Genomic DNA, 21,193 nt, shown 5'->3' on the forward strand with positions numbered 1-21,193 from the left:
ATTTAGGAATTAATCTGGTCAGATTAGCTCATAACAGTTAGCTGGCTAGCCTTAGCACAGAAGATGACTATTAGCTCATAATTGCTAACTGGCTAGTTTTTTTTGTTTGTTTGTTTTTTTTTAAATATATTTTTGTTTTACCAGTGACAACATGAATATTATTTAAATATGCTGTCAGAAATCCTCCCAAATTTCATAAACAAAAAATGTGAAAACACAAATATATCTTAAAATCCTCTCAGACTAGCTATTCTTGCTAGTTGTCTATCTTTATCAGAGAAGATTATAAACATTTATCCGTAGGTCTTCTTATAAAAGTCCTAAAAATAATAAGTAAAATCCTGTCAGATTAGCTGTTAATAGCTAGCTGGCTAACAATGCCTGAAAATACAGTGTATGTGCGGATATTAAACGTTAGCTAGGGTAAGTGCTAGCTTATGTACTAGAATGTTCTCTAACATTAGCTGGCTAGTTTTGTTTAGAAGATAAATATTTTGTTAATATTGTTGTGTGGAGTTTGCTAGCTACTAAACTAAGATGTATATTTAAGGTTGTAATTGTTTAAAGTTACGACAGCTTTAGCGCTTTAGCACACATTTGGATCCATGAATGAATTTCCAGGTTTGTTCTGGAGGCTCGCTGAAAGCTAGCGCTCGTCGCGGATGTGTGCTAATTGCGTGATTAAATATGCATGAGCAGGAGAAGATCGGAGCGCATCCAGTCCATTACACTGTCATCTCCTGACACGTCACTCTCTCTCTATCTCTCACTCACACACACACACACACACACACTGCAGATTCAAACCTGTGCTGCGTTTCTTTGGCTAACAGCACTGTTCCTTCCCATCGGTGTGTGTCCTTCACACCTTCCCTCCCCCACAGCCAGATGAAACGGCTCACACTCGTCCAAAACACACACACACACACACACACACACACACACACACACACACACACACAGAGAACCCACCAGGAACAGAGACACAGTCCATCCGTCTATTATAGATAAATATAGCACACATCAGTGAGAAGGGTATTTACGTACCTAGCCTGCTACATTCTCCTGCTAATCCAGGTTCCACTCTCTCATCGTGAAATCTGTGCGAATCGTGAATTACGATTTTTTCCCCCCGATATTCACATATTTGAGAATTTCCTAAACGTAAACTGGCTTTCTTTACGTAAAACGTAAAGAAAGTTTTCTTTAGTGATATTCTCTAATGAACAACTAGCTTACAGCATATTCCAGAATTAACGTTAGCGAGCTAACTTTCTTTGGGCACACTCTAGTAAACAACAACAACAAAGAATTTGATCTTGAATTAAATAGCTAACGTTGGGGAAACTTTGTAGCATATATTAGCTAGCTTTTACTTGTCACTGACGATCTATATTACAGAAATTGACGATAATATAATTGGTTATTTAAAAAAAAAAAAAAAAAAAACCTCCCTTAAATATTTAAACAAATATTTCTGACTGTAAAAATCCTTTGGGGGGAAAAAACATCCTGTCAGATTAGCACATAGCTCGCTGGCTGGATTTAGCAATGATCATTATAAACATGAGTCACATGACTTAAATATCTGTTCACAAGTCCTGCCAGATGAGCTCATAATGCTGTCTGACTAGCATTAGCAGAGAAGATTGCATACGATTATGTAGATATAAACCTGGCTCAGAGCTCTTCTTTACTATCTTTGGCTGTTTTTCCCCTAACGCTGTTTGTTTTGTTCGTGTTTTCCTTTCAAGATGAAAGTATTGGCACCCCGGTTGTGTTAGCGGTGAGCGAGGTTTCTGTCGTCGTACAGCGTAAACTCGGATTAACCGGACGGCGATCAGCGGCTCTCGACATCATCTGTTTGACGGCGCGAGTCTGAATTGTGGCACGTCAGCTATGTGAAACATCCACAGTGTAATTACAGGACATGCTGCGACATGTGCACGCGCACACACACACACACACACACACACACACACACACACACCTGCAAACCGTGTTCATCACAATGAAATGTGTCGCCTCAGACCAAAGAAATATAATCACTGAGTACAAAACAAAACTTCACTTCAATCATCGGAGTCAGGAATAAACACTGTGTGTGTGTGTAATAATATAACCACGAGCAGTGATTAAAGGGTCCAAGCACTTTACAATAGTCTGTAGCAACAAGGATGAATTATTATTTATTTATTTGTTTCATGATTAAATTTTAATCAAACTGTTTTTGCATCTGGCAAGTCTACACTGTCTGAGTATAATGAGAACATTAATTACAATATATATATATATAATATAATGTTTTTTTAGTAAATGGACAATGCAGAGGTGCTAAACTCACAAAGTCGACATTACAGATAACACAGACAGAAAAAGAGAGGTCGATGAATAGACAGACAGACAGGAAGGCCAAAGATAGATGGACAGAGAGACAGACAGCTACAGACCACTTGCAGTTGTGTGTGTGTGTGTGTGTGTATAATGAAATCAGTGTTTTAATGTGTGTTTAAGGTTCAAGTTTTATTGGGCCTCAGACGTCCAGACAGCAGAGAGAGATGTGTCTCAGACGAGAACACCTTCAGAGTTCTTGTGGAGGCCGTGCCTCGCCGGGTCGGAGCTGTTTTGGAGACACGAGGGGGATCTACACGATATTAGGCAGGTGGTTTTAATGTTATGGCTGATCGGTGTACATGGTAGTAATGAAAAAGATGTATTTTATTTATTACCATGATCATAAAAATATGGGAGCAAAAAGTGTTTCCTATAAGAAATGTTCATACTTACTTGTTAATACATTTAGATATTTATGTATGTATGTAAATTTATTTTATTACTACCAGCACCACAGAGCTGATCTGCTGAACTTCAAAGCACCTTCTTTATTTATTTATTTTACTTGTAGCTTTAAGCCGAAGCGGCGTCATTTCTTTAATCCACGCACACAAACACAGAGATTATAAAACCAGTCACAAGCATCAGGAAGTTATTTATTTCAAACCTTCAACTTTCCAGCAGAGCAGATTAACGGCCAAAAAAAAAGAGAAGGAAAAACCCATGGAGCAGGACTTCAATCTTCAATAACACACAGTCCCAAAAATGTGCCTTTCCAAGTGGAAAAGTCGCTTATTAAACTTTAAAATAAAACATTTTCCTCAGTCTGAATTTCACATCCTATAAAAATCCTGTAAAAACTCTCCTCGTCCTTCGGAAGGCGTGCGCTGATAATCGTTCATACGATACGTCGCAATATAAAGCGCAATACTGTTCACATGCTTTAAAATAGTGTTCTTGTATCAATCACCCGGGTCACGGCACCGGATTTTCTTCAAACGTGACCGTTTTCGTTCGTTTCTTAACAACATGCTCACGGTGACGTGCGAGACGGTCATCTGACGTGGGTCCGGGCCACATTTCAACCGTAAACAAACATCTGTAGTGTCTCGTTAACGCTCGCCAGGATTATAAAACAACATATTTACAGACGCTTCATTAAACAGTATTTACAAATATTCTGTGTTTAACAAGCCGCATTGCACATGTTCACGGTAAAGAGTCTCGGCATCATATTTTTCTCGCTGTGTGGATAGAGGCAGGAATGACTGACGGGTTAAATGTGGCAACCAATGGAAATCGAGAAGAGGCGGAGCTTAATACTAGGTGATGCGTTACTGCCAGCTAGCCAAATTGTTTCTGGAGAATTTTTAATGTGCAAGTCTAGCTGAAAAGAAAATTCGACACGATGCTCAATACCGTGATATATCGTGCAACCGGTTATCGGCGCATGCCTTTATCTTCACACGTATTCAAAGAAATGAAGTTTGATTAAACGTTAAACAACCCTCATCAACTCGCAGTGTGTGTGCAAAGTCATCGTCTTTTTAAACAAATGAACCGCGATGCATTTCCCCAGTAACCAAAAGTCCTTGAGAACGTTGTGCTGTCGAGTTCCATAGGCTTCACTTTTGCTTCACAGTTTATTATTATTATTATTATTATTATTATTTTTTACTTATGGAAGGTAGTACAGGCGTGTCGCCAAAGAATGTGCATTTTCAAGTCAAAAGTGACGGATTTTCCAGAAACCTTTCGGTGCGAGAGGTCAGTGTGTGTTCACGCCTCCTGTTTGGTAACTGACGAGATCCTCTCTGTAAGCCATCCGAGACGCTCTTCGTTTGATCATTAGACATGGCACGCACACTCGCCCGCTCGCTCGGTAACGTCGTCCGGAAACGTGAACACCTGCGAAGAGGGGCGGAGAGAAAACGTGAATGCAGACAAACCGGTGCAGTCTAACTCCTGCAAATGTAAAAAAGGAATTTAAATATCTGTGGCCGGGTGAAGCATTTATATACACACGCACACGCACACACACACGAGTGTTTGTTTATCTTTATTAGACATCCAATCAAATGTAAGGAAATGGAAAATAACCAGGATAAAAATCACACTTTCAACTATGTCATACAGAACATTTTTAGTGTAGTATCGTATACGTGCATATAAAGTATTGTACAGTGTACACAAGTGTTTCGCGCGCTCTTTCGCAGCGATGTTTGTTGGTAAACGAGACCTTTAAGCCGTACGTGCGTTGTGACGTCGTCACGTGACGTGTTAATTTGGAAAAATTGCACGTTACTACGAATATTACGGAGTTTCTGGTGTATAAACTTCACCGTATATATATATATATATATATATATATGATTGTTTTTATGATTTATGTCAGATTCTTATTGTACCATGAGTATTAAACAAAGTCCATATGCAGTATAGTACACTCACATTTAGCGTTTTATATAGTACATTTTTAAAGAATACTATAATTGCATATACAGTAAAGTGCACTATAAGTGGATCAAGTGCATAAATATATACACACACACATACACACACACACACACACACACACACACACACACACACAATTGAAGTACTTGATCTAGAGGTTTATCTTCTGAGGCGTGCGTCTGTCAGGGAGTATTGCAGATTACGTGTTGGTTGTGATATAACGGGCCGAGGGGACAGTGTTATCAGGATTAAGTTAGAAAATGTATTACTACTGCTATGATTATTACGGCCCGAGGGAAAACCGAGCTGTCAGATGGCTGACTTTTATTCCTTTAATCCCTTTCTCATCGCCTCGATGTGCTTTTATGACATTTCGATTGAAAGCTAATCCGTCTCAAGTGTGCGTGAGCGTTAAACCCCGACACCTGCGGCGAACGAGTGAAAGGCGACGGCCGCGCCGTACTGAGCCGATAAACATCCGTGAGAATCCTCCGAGGGGTTCGTGGTTGAACGGGAAAAATGGTAATAACAGATTTTCCATGACTAGTTGTACTTTTTATTATCGCCCCCTGTGGTCTCCGAAAGCTATTACACCAGGCGTTATTAAACAGCAGTCGAACAGCCTGCAATGCGAAACAGCTAGCAAACACAAGATACCCGTTTAAACGTGATTATAAACTCCCGCTCTCTCAAAGACACAGTGGAAAAATAAAGAACGGCCCGCTTGAGATACGTTATAATCGATGTTTCATGACATTCCTCACTGACAGAGTGTGATTTTATGGAAGAAGAAAAAAAAATCTGTTTTTCCACAGCAGCGTGGCGAGGTACACGAAGTGGATGATTGACGTATAACGGCACAGTGTTTTATTCCACTTACACCACAGTGACCTGCCCTCGATTACACCGTCTACTTTATCAATGAAGGACACGTCACATTTTGTATCGGGTTATAGTTGGATTTAATGTTGTGGAACATCCGAGAGACGCAGCCGTTCCTGTTCTTCACCATCTCAATGATTCTAGGTTTTTCTTTGTCAAACCATTTATTAGCTCCAGATCATTTGATATCGAATGTGACATTCTTTCATTTTGGTTTGGATTAAAGCACGGAACATCTGGCTCATACTTTACCTCTCTCTCTCTCTCTCTCTCTCTCTCGCTCTCTTCCACACTCGTGTACGTCTCTGCTACAAGAACGGACTTGTCCTGAAAGCTGAAACTGGGTTTCATCAAACGGCACTGAAAATCCTCCCTGGTGTCATTTTCACACGTATTAAGAGCTTAAACAGCTGGCACGCGCGTTACACACCAACGTTACACCCCAACTATTTACTGAAAAATAATTATAGTATTCAAAATGAGGAAACGAGCAGAAACTGACAGTACTACTCTTTTTTTTTTTTTTATTGTATTAGTTATTTAAAAAGAAATGAATAATATTTTTCATAGTTTCCCCCCCCTGTGATTCAGTGATGGATCATATAACCCTGAAATCATCTAATTTTTGAACATCATATACAACCCCAATTCCAAAAAAGTTGGGACACTGTAAAATTAGTGCCTATGGAATGGACAGCTTGCACATCTGGAAAGGCATCAGTTGACTAACAACTTTTTTTGGACTTGGGTTTGTAAAATAATGATGATTTGCTTTTCTGAGACATCACTGACATTATTATTGAAAAAAACAATTACAATCTGCCAATTAGAGATTATTTTCTTTTAAAATTTGTAAAGTGTCCATTTTGTAATTAAAAATGTCTCTCTCTCTTTCCAGGGATATTTTACAGAGATTACATAACTTTTCTATGGAGCGCCTAAAGGGACAGTTGCCAGGAAAAAAAAAACAAACAAATTTTTTTTTTTTTTTTTAAATCTTGCGCATTTTTCACGTGATAATTACGTAAAAAAATACTGCATCACGTGCATGTTTTTGAAAAAAAAAAAGGGGAAAGAAATCTTGTGAAAACGGGAAAATTCTCATGCGCAAATTTCTCTTTCACATGATTTTTTTTTTCTGAAGGAAAATGCGAAAATAAATGGTGAGCACTTTCAGAAAACAAACAAAATCATGGATATAACACAGTGAGTGGCTTTGGGTTTAGGTTTTTTGGAATTTAAGCAGTTAGAATTTCTCTATATTTAATAAGAGACGATGTCATGTTTCTTCTGTAGAATGCAAATAAACAACCTCTAGACTCCCCCCGCCCCCCCACCACAGAACTCCAGGCTGTATTTATTTACACGCTGAATCCTGGTTACTGTATTTTCTGTCAGCGGTGCAGTTTCTAATAAGCGCCATTGTGTTTCGCTAATCCGGATCATTTACCGGTTGGAGCTGCCCTGCGGAAATGAAAGAAAAACACGCGCACAAAAAGCAGCTAATTGTTGTGCTGTTGCTGAGGCAGTAGATCAGATTGTGCGGGTGTAATCTGATCTCTGTCACCGACGCTACAAACACCGTGTTTTGGCCCAGCGTGCAGTCGTGTGGAATAAAAGCAGCCGATTGGATGCAGGAGTCCGAGAGCGAATAAGAGCATCTGATTCAGGAGTCTGATTCACTGATCCACTCACTGTTATCGATCACCAGCTCTATAAATAAGATCTACATCATCAGTTCTGTCCGCTTTCGATCCCCTTTAATACAGAAACGTCCGTCTTCATCGATACGCGCCGCCATTTTCCTCCACTTTAAATTTTAATCATTAAAAAAAACACGAATTCTTTCATTTAAATAAACATCAGTGAGCGTGGTGATGAGATTACGGGATAAACTACGATGGCCGAAAATGACTTTTGAATATGTACTGAAGTGATTTATTTTGCTTGTGACGTTCCTGACCCCACACTTATTGAAAAAAATCAGCCTTTTACATCACTAAAATGATCATCTATTCATAAAGTGTTAAGTTGTCTTTCACCTTGTTTAAAGAAAAAGAAACTTAAGTAATTATACATTTTACACTTTTTTCTTTTTTTAAAGAATTGCTGATTGTGGAAAACCTGTGTGTGTGTGTGTGTGTGTGTGTGTGTGGTGCTGTTACAGTAAAATAATCAGCAATGTTGAGGTGTGATGAAGCAGAGGTACCCCCCCCCCCCCCGGCATGTTGATAGGTATTTAATTCGGTTTTATGAAGCAGCGTATCGCGATGTATCGTAGAAGTGATGATCCGCACCAACCTGGAGAACTGTGATGAGACGGAGCTTAAGGAAATGAGATGCAAACGCTAACAGAAAACACTCGGCTCAGTCACACACACACACACACACACACACAGCTGAATGAGATAACCAGCAGGTGATCTAGCCTGCTGCAGTTATTAAAATATTAATGTGGTGAAACAGGACTCCCAGCTCTGAGCCGAGCTCCATCCCTCTGCAGCGTTCTCTTTCTTCCTCGCCGTGACTGCAGAGATGCAGCGCTGCACCGCCGAGGGTTACAGGTATTTTTAGAGTAAAGGGGAAAAAAAAAAAAAAGAACACACAGCTGTTACATAAGAACTTACATAAGGAGCAAAGTGTCGATAATCGGTTTTATAGGTACTCTCTTTCCACTTCTACAGTCTTCGCATTTGCGTTCCCTTTGCCTCGGCCATTTCAGCACTTCCTTTTTACTCAATCTTCCCACCACAGCTGCCATTCCAACTCTTCCATTTCCTTTCCCTCTCCAGCTGCCATTCCCACACTTCTTTCTGCCACTCCTTCTACAGCTGCCATTTATACCCTTCGTTTTAGCTCCGGCGCTGCCATTTCTACTCTTCTTTTTTCCTTTGCTGCTACCATTTATACACTTCCTTTTCCCACTACAGTAGCGGACACTTCTATACTTACTTTGTAGCTGCCATTTCTACGCTTCCATTTCACTTTACAGCTGCCATTTGTAAACTTCCTTTTCCTCTGCAACTGCCACTTATACATTTTCCTTTCCTCTACAGCTGCCATTTCTGCACTTATTTCCCCCGTTCTTTCTCTTTATCTGCCATTTACACTTCCTTTTCCCCCCTCCACATTTACACTCCCTTTTCCTTCCCAGTTGACTTCTTTTTGGCATTCCCGTCACAGCTGCCGTTTCTACACTTCCTTTTCCCCTCCACCCCATTGGAGAGAATTATAAAGTCGAGGTTTTTCTGCACCACCTGCTTCGGCTGTGATAAAGAGAGCGATAATGAAAAGGAAAGTGTGAATTACTGCTGAGAGAAGATCTCATTCGGGCGTTTTGTCTTGGACGGATTATTAATAGAGAGGATCGCTTCATCTAGCTGTAGGTAGTCGGGTCAAGAACGACCAGGAACTGACTATTTCATCAGATATACTTTAGTGGAGACTGAAAGCAGCAGAGACAGTAGAGTTAAATAATGGATCCTTGACTTAAGGATGAACTCGGGAATAATGTTAAATTAGTGATGACATAATCCCTGGGCATGGCAGTAGCTTCACAGTTTTGGACCATCATCATTTCAAGGCCTCACAGCAGATAGTTCTGAGCCATCAAGCATAAAAATAATAATAATAAAAAAATCTATAATTTAGCCAAAGTCTAGATTTAATCTGTGCCTGCCCTGATGATAGTGGAAGAAAATTGCATTACGTTTGATCCATTTATTCCTCGGGGGAGCAAATATCTCCGCCGACCCGTCCGCCGCTTGCCTCCGTAATATCGACAGACGGCCGAGCAGCAGGGAAAAGTTCAAGCAAATATTGTGACACTGATGTTTTTCTTGTTTATTCATCCGTGTGTTATATTGCGAAAGAGAAGGATTTCAAAATCAACATGGGACAAGAACCTAAACCACGTCTGACTCGTTATACCGACCGAAAAACAGGCACAAAATAAGAATTCTATATTTAGCCAAATTTAGGAACAGTACCATGAACCCAGTGTATCATCATCATCATAATAATAATTAAACCTGAAGTGATTTTCATTTACTTCCAACCAGATAATTAATTCATTATTACAGTCTTAAACTGTTCACACATCATATTAATAATTGTTTCATTTTGCCATTTAACTCTTCAACGTACTCATTTTAAAATGTAAAAACGCACAAGATTTTACTTTTATTGTTTAAAAATCTTGTTAAAATACCTTTTCAAACATGCGCCATGACTTTGGAGCTTTGGAATCACCTAAAAATCCACGGTTCAGCCCAGTTTTCACGCTTGGCAGTGCCTGCAAGCAGTCCCTGACCTACTCCCCCCCTCACAACCTTCCATCCTGAGTGTTCCCCCCAAATAACCAAAGACAGAGACTTAACCAGGTCCTTCCTGCCCTGAGGATGTTTTAAAGTGCGTATAATAGGCATAACCGAGTATAAAAACGTGCATTGATTTGATTTCATATTTAGCTGCTCTACAGAAACGTAAAGCTGCGGTGGCGTCCGAGTCGTTCACGTGTACACTCCATAACAAGTGACTGGGCCACGCCCCGTGTTAAACTGCTAATGGAAATTCGTTAAAATGGTAAATGAAGAAAGATCTAATATTAAAAAGACATCGTTATGTTAAACCAGAGCTTTTCTTCATGTATATGCAAACTTGTATATGCATTATAGGCACAAGGACTGATAATTAGGGGTCCAAGCATTATTTTGCAACCATGACCCTACTTTACAATTAATGAACCTTAGCCTAGCTAATCTTGAGAAAATATTATAATTTATAGACTACATGTACAATTTAATCCATGGCAAGTTGAAGAAATGAACGTGTAGTCCAAACGTGTGATTTGCAGACTGAGCTCCATGTTTGATGGCCTGTCACTCTGTAAAAGCCGATGTTTTTAGCTGATGTGGTGGAAATAGCCATTTCGCACACTACCTGTGAGATTCATTAGTTTGTCCTAACGAAGACTGTTTAAATAACAGAACAAAGATATTCTAATTGTTAATGCATGCTAACGTACAATGTCGGGGTAGCATATCAGTACCGCACGTACACGTGTATCATGCATATCAAGGCACTTCTGCACTGGTTTAAAATGCATTATAAATTACCCGTGCCTTTTTAGCGCTGGGTTGCTTTTAGACGGCGACTCGCACATCAGAAGCATTGTTCGCATGAGTGTAGCTAAAGCAGAAAGTAATTACGCCCAGTCCATAGGCCACGGACTTCAAAGCAGATCTCGGATCAATGCTTAAGTGGATCACTAGCGCACTAAGCAGAATGTCACATTGATCCTGAGTAGGAGGTAACGGAAATCAAGTCTGAGCCTTGAGAAACGTTCGTGTCTTTTTCCTTTCTCAACCGTTCTGGCGGTTTTCACACCACCCGTAAAACCTTCAATCAGACAGTAGATCCGCCAACTTCAAAGGGAAGTGTCGAGGAGCTCGACGCTTTGGCACTCCATTATCCTGACAAATCACGATCTTCAGAGTAAAATGCCAAACGCAGGTTGACTTCATTCGCTCAAAAGAATACACTGAAGTGTCGTAACGGTCTGACAAGAAACGTTTACATCTTTGAGAGAGGTGAAGCAACACCGACACGTCGAATAAATGCTGATCTGCTACAAGTTCTTGCTGAAATATTCATACTTGGTGTCAGCATTACTTAAGTGCAACCAGAACTTCATTTATAATGATTTACGATGCTGGCACCGAGCTGAATGCACTCAGAAACATTAGCTCCTGCTGCCGAGTTGCAAAATTGACATCATTTAGGCTACGTTTACACGACCTTTCCAGGGTGTAACGTGATAATGACCAGAGCAAAAACTGAGGATTTCGAGAATTCAATCGTGTGTAAATATATCGTCGACATAGTGGAGGACGAGCTCCTCCTCAATCATAAACATGATACCTGACTTGATCAAGATACGCATCGTTACATTTAATAAACTGCTAGCAAATCAGCATCCGGCTAAGTTTATTTAGCTACATCTTATTTAATAATCAGCTTCTTGAAGCTGCGAGTTATAATGGAGTCGGTCAGCTCCGAAGATACGCTCAGAAAAGGACGCTGAGATGTAATCATATACCCAACATACCGTAATAACGTATAGTTTGCTAGTTAAGAGCATTAGCTAGTCATTCACCAACATTTCTTCTATGATCTGTTGTGTTCGGTCTTCACAACTCTCTTAAAATAAATAACTTGAGTCTGTGGAAGCATCTGTATTTCCTCTCGCTCGGTGTGACTGCAAGGTAACTGTACAAGTTATATTACGACTTTATTTTGCTCAGTTGCAGGTGGTGCGATTCAGAAGCACAAGCTGTAATTAAAGCATTGAGGTGATCACACTGCCACAAAGCGCACCACACATAGCTGCACACCAAATGATTTACTTTGTCCTCCAAGCAACTACAGAAGAAGAATAGCCTGGCCATGAAATCCACTTCTCTTGGGGGCGGTCAATTTGTCCATGCAAACGAAGTCGTGAAATATTTTAAGAAACGGTGGCACGACGGGTAGCTAGCGTTCTACGCGACATGGCATTTATAACGTCTTGCGATACGTGACCGATCCGTCGCGTCTATTACCATGAAGTACGTTTCAGATCTTTGAGTAACACTACAATAATGAAGATAAAAACCCTTACCTCATTCGAGTCCATCCTCTTCATTCTGAGACTGCTAGGCAGGCAGATGCTTCCAGGTGCTAACAAAAGCAGTAGGAATGAGCGAATAAGGCACTGTAGTGATGCTGTTCCAGCTGTCCGATGTTGGATCGTAGCAGTCCAGCGTCTTACAGCGCTGTGTCCCAAAGTAGCCGCCGACCACATAGAGTTTGTTCCCCGAGGCTACGGCATGGCAGCTCATCCTTTTAGATGTCATGTCTCCGACGCGTGTCCACTGGTTGGTTTCACAGTCGAATCGGTAAGCAGAAGCAGCGGTAAACTCCGTATCACCGCCCATGATGAAAATCTGGCTTCCTAACACGGCGGCTGCGGTGTACCGCCACGGCTGAGGACATTCCGCTGCTATGGTCCATCGGTTCTCTAGAGGATCGTAGCACTGGACTTTGGAAGCCTTGTCCCTGTGAATGGTAGTCCCACCAAAAACAAACAGCTTTAGCTTAGCGCTGACCACTGCCGCATTACTGACGCCATCTCTGAGCGGCGCCATCATGGTCCATTTGTTGGTCAGAGGGTCATAACGTTCTACTTGTTTCAAAGATACCGAAGGGGAAGCAGGAAAGACGCCGGCTATAGCGGTGTGACCTCCGACTACATAAAGGCTGTTTTCCAGTTCTGCTGATCCATGACCAAATCGTGCTATTAACATGGGCGCACCTTTAGACCATTCCTCATGGACCGTATCGTATATCCAAACATCTTTTGACACGCCATTTTCCGAGCCTCTTCCTCCAGTCACGTAGACCTTGCATCCAATGGCGCACGCGCTAAATTCCTTTCTCGGACTGGGTAAGTCCGACTTGGGTATGATTTCTTTTGCTTTGTGATCCACTTGGTAGATTTTATCGCACATGAAGGTCTGGCCTCCAAGAATAAGCAAGGTGTGACCAGCTTTGCGTGGCCTTGCACACGGACTGGTGACGACTCCATCGTTCTGCAGGATCTTCTTCTTGCATTGGATGGCCTCTTCGACGATCTGCCGACTCCGCTTGTCTGACATGACCAGTTCCTCGCAAGCCACGGCCTCGATGAGGCACTCGGAAGGCAAAAGCGCAAGACGGATTCCCCGAAGAAGCTCGGGGAGGTAGTCTCTGCGACTATCTAAATCATACCTGACCCAGCGCACGACCGCATTGAACACTATCTGCTCGTCCTCGATCTCCAGCTCGTCACTGAGTATAAGGTCTAAAAGCTTGTCCTTAGACAATCCGTAAAAGTCTTCAGTGTCCCGAACAGCTTCAAAGTGAACCAGGCACATCCTCCACGAGAGTTCATACAGGCGCTTGCACTGATGAGCATCGGACAGAAGCATCATACCCAGGCAGTTAGAAGAGTGAAGGTTCTTTTCGAGGAACTCTGCAGCGGCATCGCGGATATCGTGGAACTGTAGCATATCTGCGGCTTCAAGAAGCGATTCTGCGTTCTCCTCGTTGATGATGACCCGTGACGAGTAAGCAAAGTCCAAAAGTAGCTCCAGGACCTCTGGGTGCACGCTATCGCGGAAGTTGACGTCGCTGTCCAGACTTTCACGGAGGCCTCCACTGAACATCGCTTCGAAGTAGCGACTGCAAGCTGCCAAAACCGCCCGATGGCAAGGAAAGGAACGATCTCCAGCCCATAAAGTCACATCTGTAAACATGCACTGTTTGCGGAGGGTATTAAGGTGCGTCAGGACGCTGTCGGGATGCGAGGGCTTGTGGAACAGCGAGATGTTCATGGAGCCTGTGCTCGTCCTTGACTTGCGGTTTTCATGGACGCTGACTGACATGGTTTCAGGTACCTCCAAGGAATCAGCTTGAACTGAAGTAAAGGAGAAAAGAAAACGGGTCAATTTGTTTTCTGAGAGATTCTACAGGAGTTGATGTCGTGCATGGAGGAGTGGGCGATATGGCGAAAATATACATCAGAATACAGGATTTCCCTCAGGTTTTACGAACATCGCTAAACAGTTGCAGACATTTTCATATCGATATTGATCATATTGCCCAACCCTACCATGGAGCAAACAGAGTAACCATGACAACGCCAAAGCAAAACAATCATTTTTTAAAAAATCAGCCAGGTCATGCAGACTGCTAATTGTACGAGTTGTTAACGTTATTAAAATATAAAGTTATAAAACCCTAATCTTAGAAAAGCTCAAGCTACAAAGCAGAAACCGCCAGCTGTTTACGGACATCTGGTTTTAGAAATACGAGTGCTGTAGCGGCGGTATTATCCGTTAATGTCATCACAATACAATAAAACTTCATAGTGATCCTCAACGCCAAACTGACAGCGGAGTCTCTCTGTGGAGATATGGAGGAGCCAACGATGAATTAAGAGCTTAATTTCAAGCCCATAATTCATGTTACATTCACTGAGACTATTACATTTAAGAGCAGAACGTGGTTTCGTCTTCCAAGCCAAGCTCGTGCTCATCGATCCATGCAGTGGTTAAAAAAAAAGAAAAGAAGAGAAAACACCTGAAGTTACGCTGCAGGAGAGTGTCAAGGATTCACCGTATTAATCTGTTTAAAAAAAACATTAGTCTTAAACATAACTAAAACAAACGTTGTTGTGCTTTCTTAGAAAGGTATTTACGAGAACGACTTTTCCCCATAACACCCTGCATGCTGTCAGTGTTCATCACGTTGTTGTTGTTAGCGGAAGGAAAGAGCGGCTGTGAGGAAAGAGGGAACCCTCTGCAAAAAAACCCCAAAACAAACAAAAAATTTTGTTCAACTCTTCAAGTACGGCAGAGCCCCACTAGTGCCATCCCTACTTAAAGTAAATTATTCGTAGCCCCAAATTGGTGATGCAGGGGAACGAGAAAATTAAATTGTTTTTAATAAAAGGCTGAAAGTGTGTTAATAGGCCAGAGTGAAGCGTCAACCCCAGCACTTTACAAATAACATTAACGGTGAGGAGTTATTCAACGTTTTTGTTAGGGTTTTTTTGTTCAGCGTTCAGACTCGTTCGAACACCGCCCGATTTGTAAAAGAATGATGTATTTAAAATGTAGTGTTCTACACGTACACGTCTGGCCACGCCCCCTTTCTTTTCCCATGTCCGGCCCACACTCCTCCAAAGCCGCGAGCGATCTCCTACACCGTGAAAAACCGCAACAACCCTATTTTAAAATTCCAAGCATGCATCTTACTGACTGAATCCAGATCTTCCGCATGGTATTCCACGTCTGGAAAACCGAACAGCCTCGGGAAGCTTCAGAGATTTGCAATTCCAATGAGGAACGGCGGTTTAAATATTTTATCCACTGACAAACGCCGAAATTGGAACTGAAACGAGGATGTGAATGTTTTAACAAACCGGGGGAGAGAGAGAGTGTGTGTGTGTGTGTGTGTGCGCATGCTGTTGCGTAGTGGTGCAGGCCATGCATGAGGAAATCAGCCTCTGCTGCTGGTCAGCCGCAAAACTACCAGGAGGCATGCACGAGGAAATGCAGGGAAGAAAGGTATGAGGGTTTTTTCTGATGCAGGATCGATGAGGGATGAAATCGGTGGAAGGGATCAGATACCACTTACAGCGACAAAATCTGCTGACCCAAGAGCAGGCACTGACCGAGAAGATCTGAGGAGGCGTCTGCATCGGTCCCAAGACACAGCAGATCCTCTACACGGAAAACAAACGGCATGAGGTTGGAGTCCCTGCCCCTCCCTAAAGTGGAGGTGAGGACGTGTAACCCTTTTTGTTTTTGGTGGGGGGCAATGACCAGTTTATTATGGTTTCAGTGGCTAGTGCTTATCTTTATTGTCGTTTACTGCAAGAAGAAAGAAACAAAATATCCACACGTATAAGATTTCACACATTTCTAAACTCACTGAAACTTCAGCCGAGACCTTCGCAAAGATCCTTAACCAGTAAGTAAATAAAAATAAAACACTCGTGGCACGCCCTTAGAGGAAAATAATCAACGACAGAGCGGTGTGATGAAGCGGCGTTACAGTGAAGCACCTGGAGTGTTTATTCCTCTTACACCACAGTAACTGCACAAAGGTTATCTATTTATTTATTAAAAGAGGTCACTTAATAATAAATAAATAAAAAGTAAAAATAAAAAATTGCCATCCATGAACAAATGGGAGCGTGTCATTTTACTGCAAATCCGCAAGGAAGCGTGAACTTGAAAAATGTAGCTATAGCTTTCTTTACCTCAGCTCCGACACTGGAGACTCCTTCCATAGCTATTAAAATAAAAACAAAAACATCTCCCATAGAACTTCACCGCGTCGATTTTTTTCCTCCTTAACTGCGAAGCATCCGCAACAACAACAAGTCCACGTGAATACTGTTACCATAGAAACCATAACATACCTTTAAAAATGAACAAACACCACCCTGACCAATCGGAATCCAGAATTCAACAGCGCCGAGGCGTAAAGTGACGCAAAAATAAAACAGCCTTTGCTTTATTAATTACAGGCCAATGAAATTATTCCAGTGGTTACGAATGTAAAGACTGCGAAACCCACATCTGTCTGCAGTGGTTTAGTAGTGGACTCGTTAAAACGTATCTCGTAAGAGCGCGGTGAAGGTGTTCCAGATGTCGAGTTGAATTGAACATCACCTTTATCGAGACGCTACTCCATCAGGGGGTTTTTGTTCTCTGGATTGTTAGTTGTGGCTCAGTGCAGCATCAGAACTGGCTTCGGTTTGGTTTAAAAAATAAAAAAATATATTTTTAAAAAATGAATGGAAACAGCTGGATTTTGGCCATCTTTGTCACAGAAGAAAAAGAAGTGAGGAAAGATTGCAGTCCTAACGCCGGCTCCGGCTCCCAGAAAATCTCCAAACAGCTGGAACTTCAGCCATCTTTAAATCTTTTGTAAACACTCCTCCGTCCTGAAGATGTCGGAGATCTTAAAATTGCAGCTGTTCCAACGCGCCGACACTGGAGACTCCTTCCATAAATGCTAAACAAACATCTCGTTACTTTTAAGAAAACTTTCCCGTGAATGATCCGTTGCTATAGAAACGACAAGGTATTAGAAGGAGTGTGTGAATGTCAGAGCTGCAGTCATAGAAAACGAATCAGCCGAGCGGATTCGAATTCATCCAGAGAGACCAAGTCAACCGCGGCGGAGGAGAGGACCGCTGTGAAGTCATCCGGCGAGGAGTAATTAAACGATCTCGGAGCTCGTAAAGAAGTTCCGCCGAAGTTCATCCCGTCTCCCACGGCAACAGTCGCTCAACGACGAAAAAGTCGGCGAATCACCGAACACGAACAAGTGACACCTTTTAACTGAAGAATAAAGCGTCCTTCTTCTGTGGAATGTTCCCTCTGTCAGCGTTTCTGACCGATTTTCCTCGGGATCCTTTCACTCGGAGCGTTGGTATTCCGGTGCGTTTTCACTCCGGGCCGAAGGGGAAGCGAGAACCTTTTCAACTGGAGGTTTTTCCCCCTCCTCCCCCCACCGAAGTCAGAATCAAACCTTGGCAACGTTTTCAGGGTTTTCAACCTTCAATGGATCACCAACCGGCGTGAAGTCTGTCTTAACACCGAGGAGGAAAAAAAAACCCACAAAAACAACAACTTCAATTAGCTCCGGCGGGGGGTGGGGGTGGGGGTGACGGATCAGAGCCTGGAGATGGAGCTGCTGGAAATTCAGGAATGTGGAGGTGTCGAGATGTGAATAATCACCGCGAGTGTGCGTTTCCCACTCAAATGCTTTTATGCAAATTTTTACATCTGCCACTTTAAGAAAAAAAGTCCATGTTTTATTCCTCTTACACCACTGCAACTTACCAACAACTACAATTTTGTGTTTATTAAAAGAACTCCACATCATTTATCCATTTGTAGTTGCATTTAACGTTATACGAAGTTAGTTCCTGTTGTCACTTACGTTATAGCAGCTATAAACAGTTAGGGTAAAGGTAAAGTTGAGGGTAAAGCGGTGTCTGTTTCCACGGCGGTTTAGTACCGCCTCGACGCGGGCGCCGCCTTCACGCAGGAATAACATGTTATCGAAGCCCTGTACAAATACACGCTCGGACCGTGTTCCAAACACCGTTCCTCTACACTGAACCCTATTGAGGATGTGAAATAACCGCGTTCTGGATTCTACATAGCGCTCGATGTGACTAAGAGAGATTCAGTCGTGACCGGAGCGAAGTCGATAAACGTCGATCTGTGACGAGCGAGATGTAAAAATCTAATACAGAAACCTTTGATGTAATCTTATCTAATGAGATAATGATGCATAATTGTAAATGAATAGAGTATTACTGTACGCAAAGGATGTATTAAATGATATTTATTCAGGCACAATACAGAACCGCTCCATAAGGAGAGTCTTTACTCCCTCAGTGTGTGGCTCACATTTAGTATCGGCTCGGATCCACGACCGAGGTGGTACTTTAAAAAAAACAACACCACAACAACAAAAAACCAGGTAGTATCCGCAGTAGAAAAGTGAGTCGAGTCGTACCATGCCGCCATAATTGGGTAGATTCCCCCTCCCCCCAAAGTTTGTGGGCGTGACATTCGACCATTCTGATGAAGCTCCGCCCCCAGGGTTTAGAGTAGAGTGTCTAAGACAACTGACAGGAACTGGGTCCAAACACTTTACTCTGTCTCTTCTATAAAAAGTCATTTTTCATGCCAAAATGACAAGTGTATGACGTAATTTCACTCCACACGACACGAATAAAGAGGAGGAGGTAAAGAAGCTAAACGGCGGTCAGAGTGGACCATGACCCCGTCACATCCAACTCTTCCCTCTTAACAGAACAGGTGTGTGTTTCTGCTGCGTCTGTGGAAATCGTGTCTCTCTCTCACACACACACACACACACACACACACACACACACACACACACACACACTATGGGAACGTGAATAACGCAGCTGTGTGTGAGGTTATAAAATAAATTAAATTAATAATGTATTCAACTTCTTGTCTTACAGCTGGAGAGAATTATTATTATTATTATTATTAATTCTACAGAGTTTAACATTTAAATACCTAAATTTTTAAAATTTTTTTATAAAGTTTGTGGATTATAAATTTCAAAATAAATAAATACAGGAAAGTGTACATAAACAAACTTAAGTAAATAAATACTGCAAATGAAAAAAAAATAAAAATTGCATTACAATGTGGCAAGTACACTGTGGTACAAACCAAAAAGTAATTTTTAAACGATATAAAATGTTTTAAAAAATAAAATAAACATTGGAAAAACATTTAAATTCGAGGAGAGTTGAAAATAAATAAATAAAAACGTTATACAGTACTATACTATAAATACTACATGCAGTATAACAATATAGTACTAAACAAGAAAATTATAAAATAAATTATAAAATAAATAAATATGACCTATACACGATATACTTTGAAACATAACATACGTAATAGTTTAACCTATAGCAAAAATAAAGTAACTTGGATACCAATAAAATGTGAATTATAAAAATATACATACATATACACATGAAAAGAAGTAAAAAATAAAAAAGTTAGTTAAACAGAAAGTTAGTGCTCTCTATAATGAGTGAAGACTGTGCTACTTGTACTAAACAAATCAACTAACATTAACATTTCTGCTAAAGATCTAAACCCCAAAACACTATTTTAAAAAACAACAACAATACTTTAAAGTGTTTTAATTTTAAAAACTGTGTTTATAAACCCGACTGGACTTTGTATGAGCTAGCTAACGCTGCTAGCGTCAAGTCTCAGCTGGCCGAATCTCCAACAGCTCTGTCCTCACTACAAAGGCGCCCTAAGTAGTGTGCGAAATAATGCTACAACACGCACTACGTAGTGCCGTCGGCTGCCATTTGGGATTCAGCCCACGGTTTCTCCAGATCAGTGCGTTGGCATGCAGTGAAGTCAAAGGACTTCAATATAAATGAAGATTTCATCAAACTGGGAGCTGTTTTTTTTCAGTTTAAACCAGGACACGTAGTGTTTCAGCACTTATTTAAAAGTTTCTTATTGATTGTGAGATGAAACGATGCTGAAGAAGCCCTGTTTGTGTGACCGGAGAATGGAGACTAATCAAAGTCGCTAAACATTTGCGTTAGAAAAGAAAAGAAAGGATACTCACATACACAAACGGAGATCGTTCCGGATTTATTCTCCGCTACGTCTGAATCTCTGACAGGAACATAATCTTGATTTCCGCAGCTACAGTCGAGATAAAGTCCTCTTTAAACACCTTTTACCTGCACTTCAGTCTTTAGGTAACTGAGAGCGGAAAAAAAATAACGTGGAAGTCTTTATGTCTGCCGAGAAAACAGGGGCGGGGATTTTCGGAGTGAGTGACACTGGCGTTAGCCAATCAGAAACGAACTTCCTTAATGCTAATTTGCGCGAGCGTCGAATGGGATTCGAGCATGCTAGAAATGGGCGCGATTTTGTCCCGTACAAAAGCAGCCAATCGCTGATGAGGTGGGCGGGGCTTCGATTTGAGCGGTGATAACGCACCAGAACAATAAAGAAGGGTAATGACCAAGAAATGAGCATCTACTCATCGATCCATCCATCCATCCACCTATCTTACTATCCTTCTTTCTTTCTTTCTAGCTAAAGAAGCCGATAAATTGTTGGATGTTACTGTTTAAAAAAACCCACATTTGCACACGCTCTTACATTTATACACACTTTAACTATATATAACAATAATAATACTGATATTATTATTATTATTATTATTATTATTATTATTAATAATCATTTCTGAGTAAACTGAGAATACTTCAGCTCTGCAGTAACGGTGTTTGGGGTGTAAATGAGTGTAAAATTGACTTCTTGCGCCCTCTAGTGCTCTGATCTTGATCGCTCTCTCTCTCTCTCTCTCTCTCTCTCTCACA

General features: G+C 41.4%; 1 protein-coding gene across 3 annotated transcripts; it reads right to left on the reverse strand.

Moving 5' to 3' along the window:
- Nucleotides 1-2,969: 2,969 nt before the first annotated feature.
- LOC128611020 (kelch-like protein 25) lies at nucleotides 2,970-20,909 on the reverse strand. Of its 3 annotated transcripts, XM_053630229.1 has the most exons (4): nucleotides 20,428-20,909; nucleotides 15,895-15,982; nucleotides 12,335-14,170; nucleotides 2,970-4,242 (listed from the first exon to the last, which is right to left on the reverse strand). In XM_053630229.1, the coding sequence occupies exons 2-3, from the start codon at nucleotides 15,956-15,958 to the stop codon at nucleotides 12,369-12,371; spliced, it is 1,866 nt and encodes a 621-aa protein (XP_053486204.1). In that variant the 5' UTR covers nucleotides 15,959-15,982; nucleotides 20,428-20,909; the 3' UTR covers nucleotides 2,970-4,242; nucleotides 12,335-12,368. The 3 variants fall into 3 exon arrangements, with proteins under 3 accessions (XP_053486204.1, XP_053486205.1, XP_053486203.1); XM_053630230.1 differs by lacking the exon at nucleotides 15,895-15,982; XM_053630228.1 differs by lacking the exon at nucleotides 20,428-20,909 and having other exon boundaries at nucleotides 15,895-16,850.
- Between the last annotated feature and the right edge of the window lie 284 nt (nucleotides 20,910-21,193).

This window comes from Ictalurus furcatus, chromosome 8, assembly GCF_023375685.1.
Source record: "Ictalurus furcatus strain D&B chromosome 8, Billie_1.0, whole genome shotgun sequence".
NCBI lineage: Eukaryota > Metazoa > Chordata > Actinopteri > Siluriformes > Ictaluridae > Ictalurus > Ictalurus furcatus.

Bases quoted from the DNA above. Each gene is read 5' to 3' on its own strand.
- LOC128611020 (XM_053630229.1), bottom strand. From the start codon at position 15,958: ATGCAGACGCCTCCTCAGATCTTCTCGGTCAGTGCCTGCTCTTGGGTC. The intron at 14,171-15,894 runs GTAAGTGGTATC...CCTTTACTTCAG, and splicing joins GGTCAGCAGATTTTGTCGCT to TTCAAGCTGATTCCTTGGAG.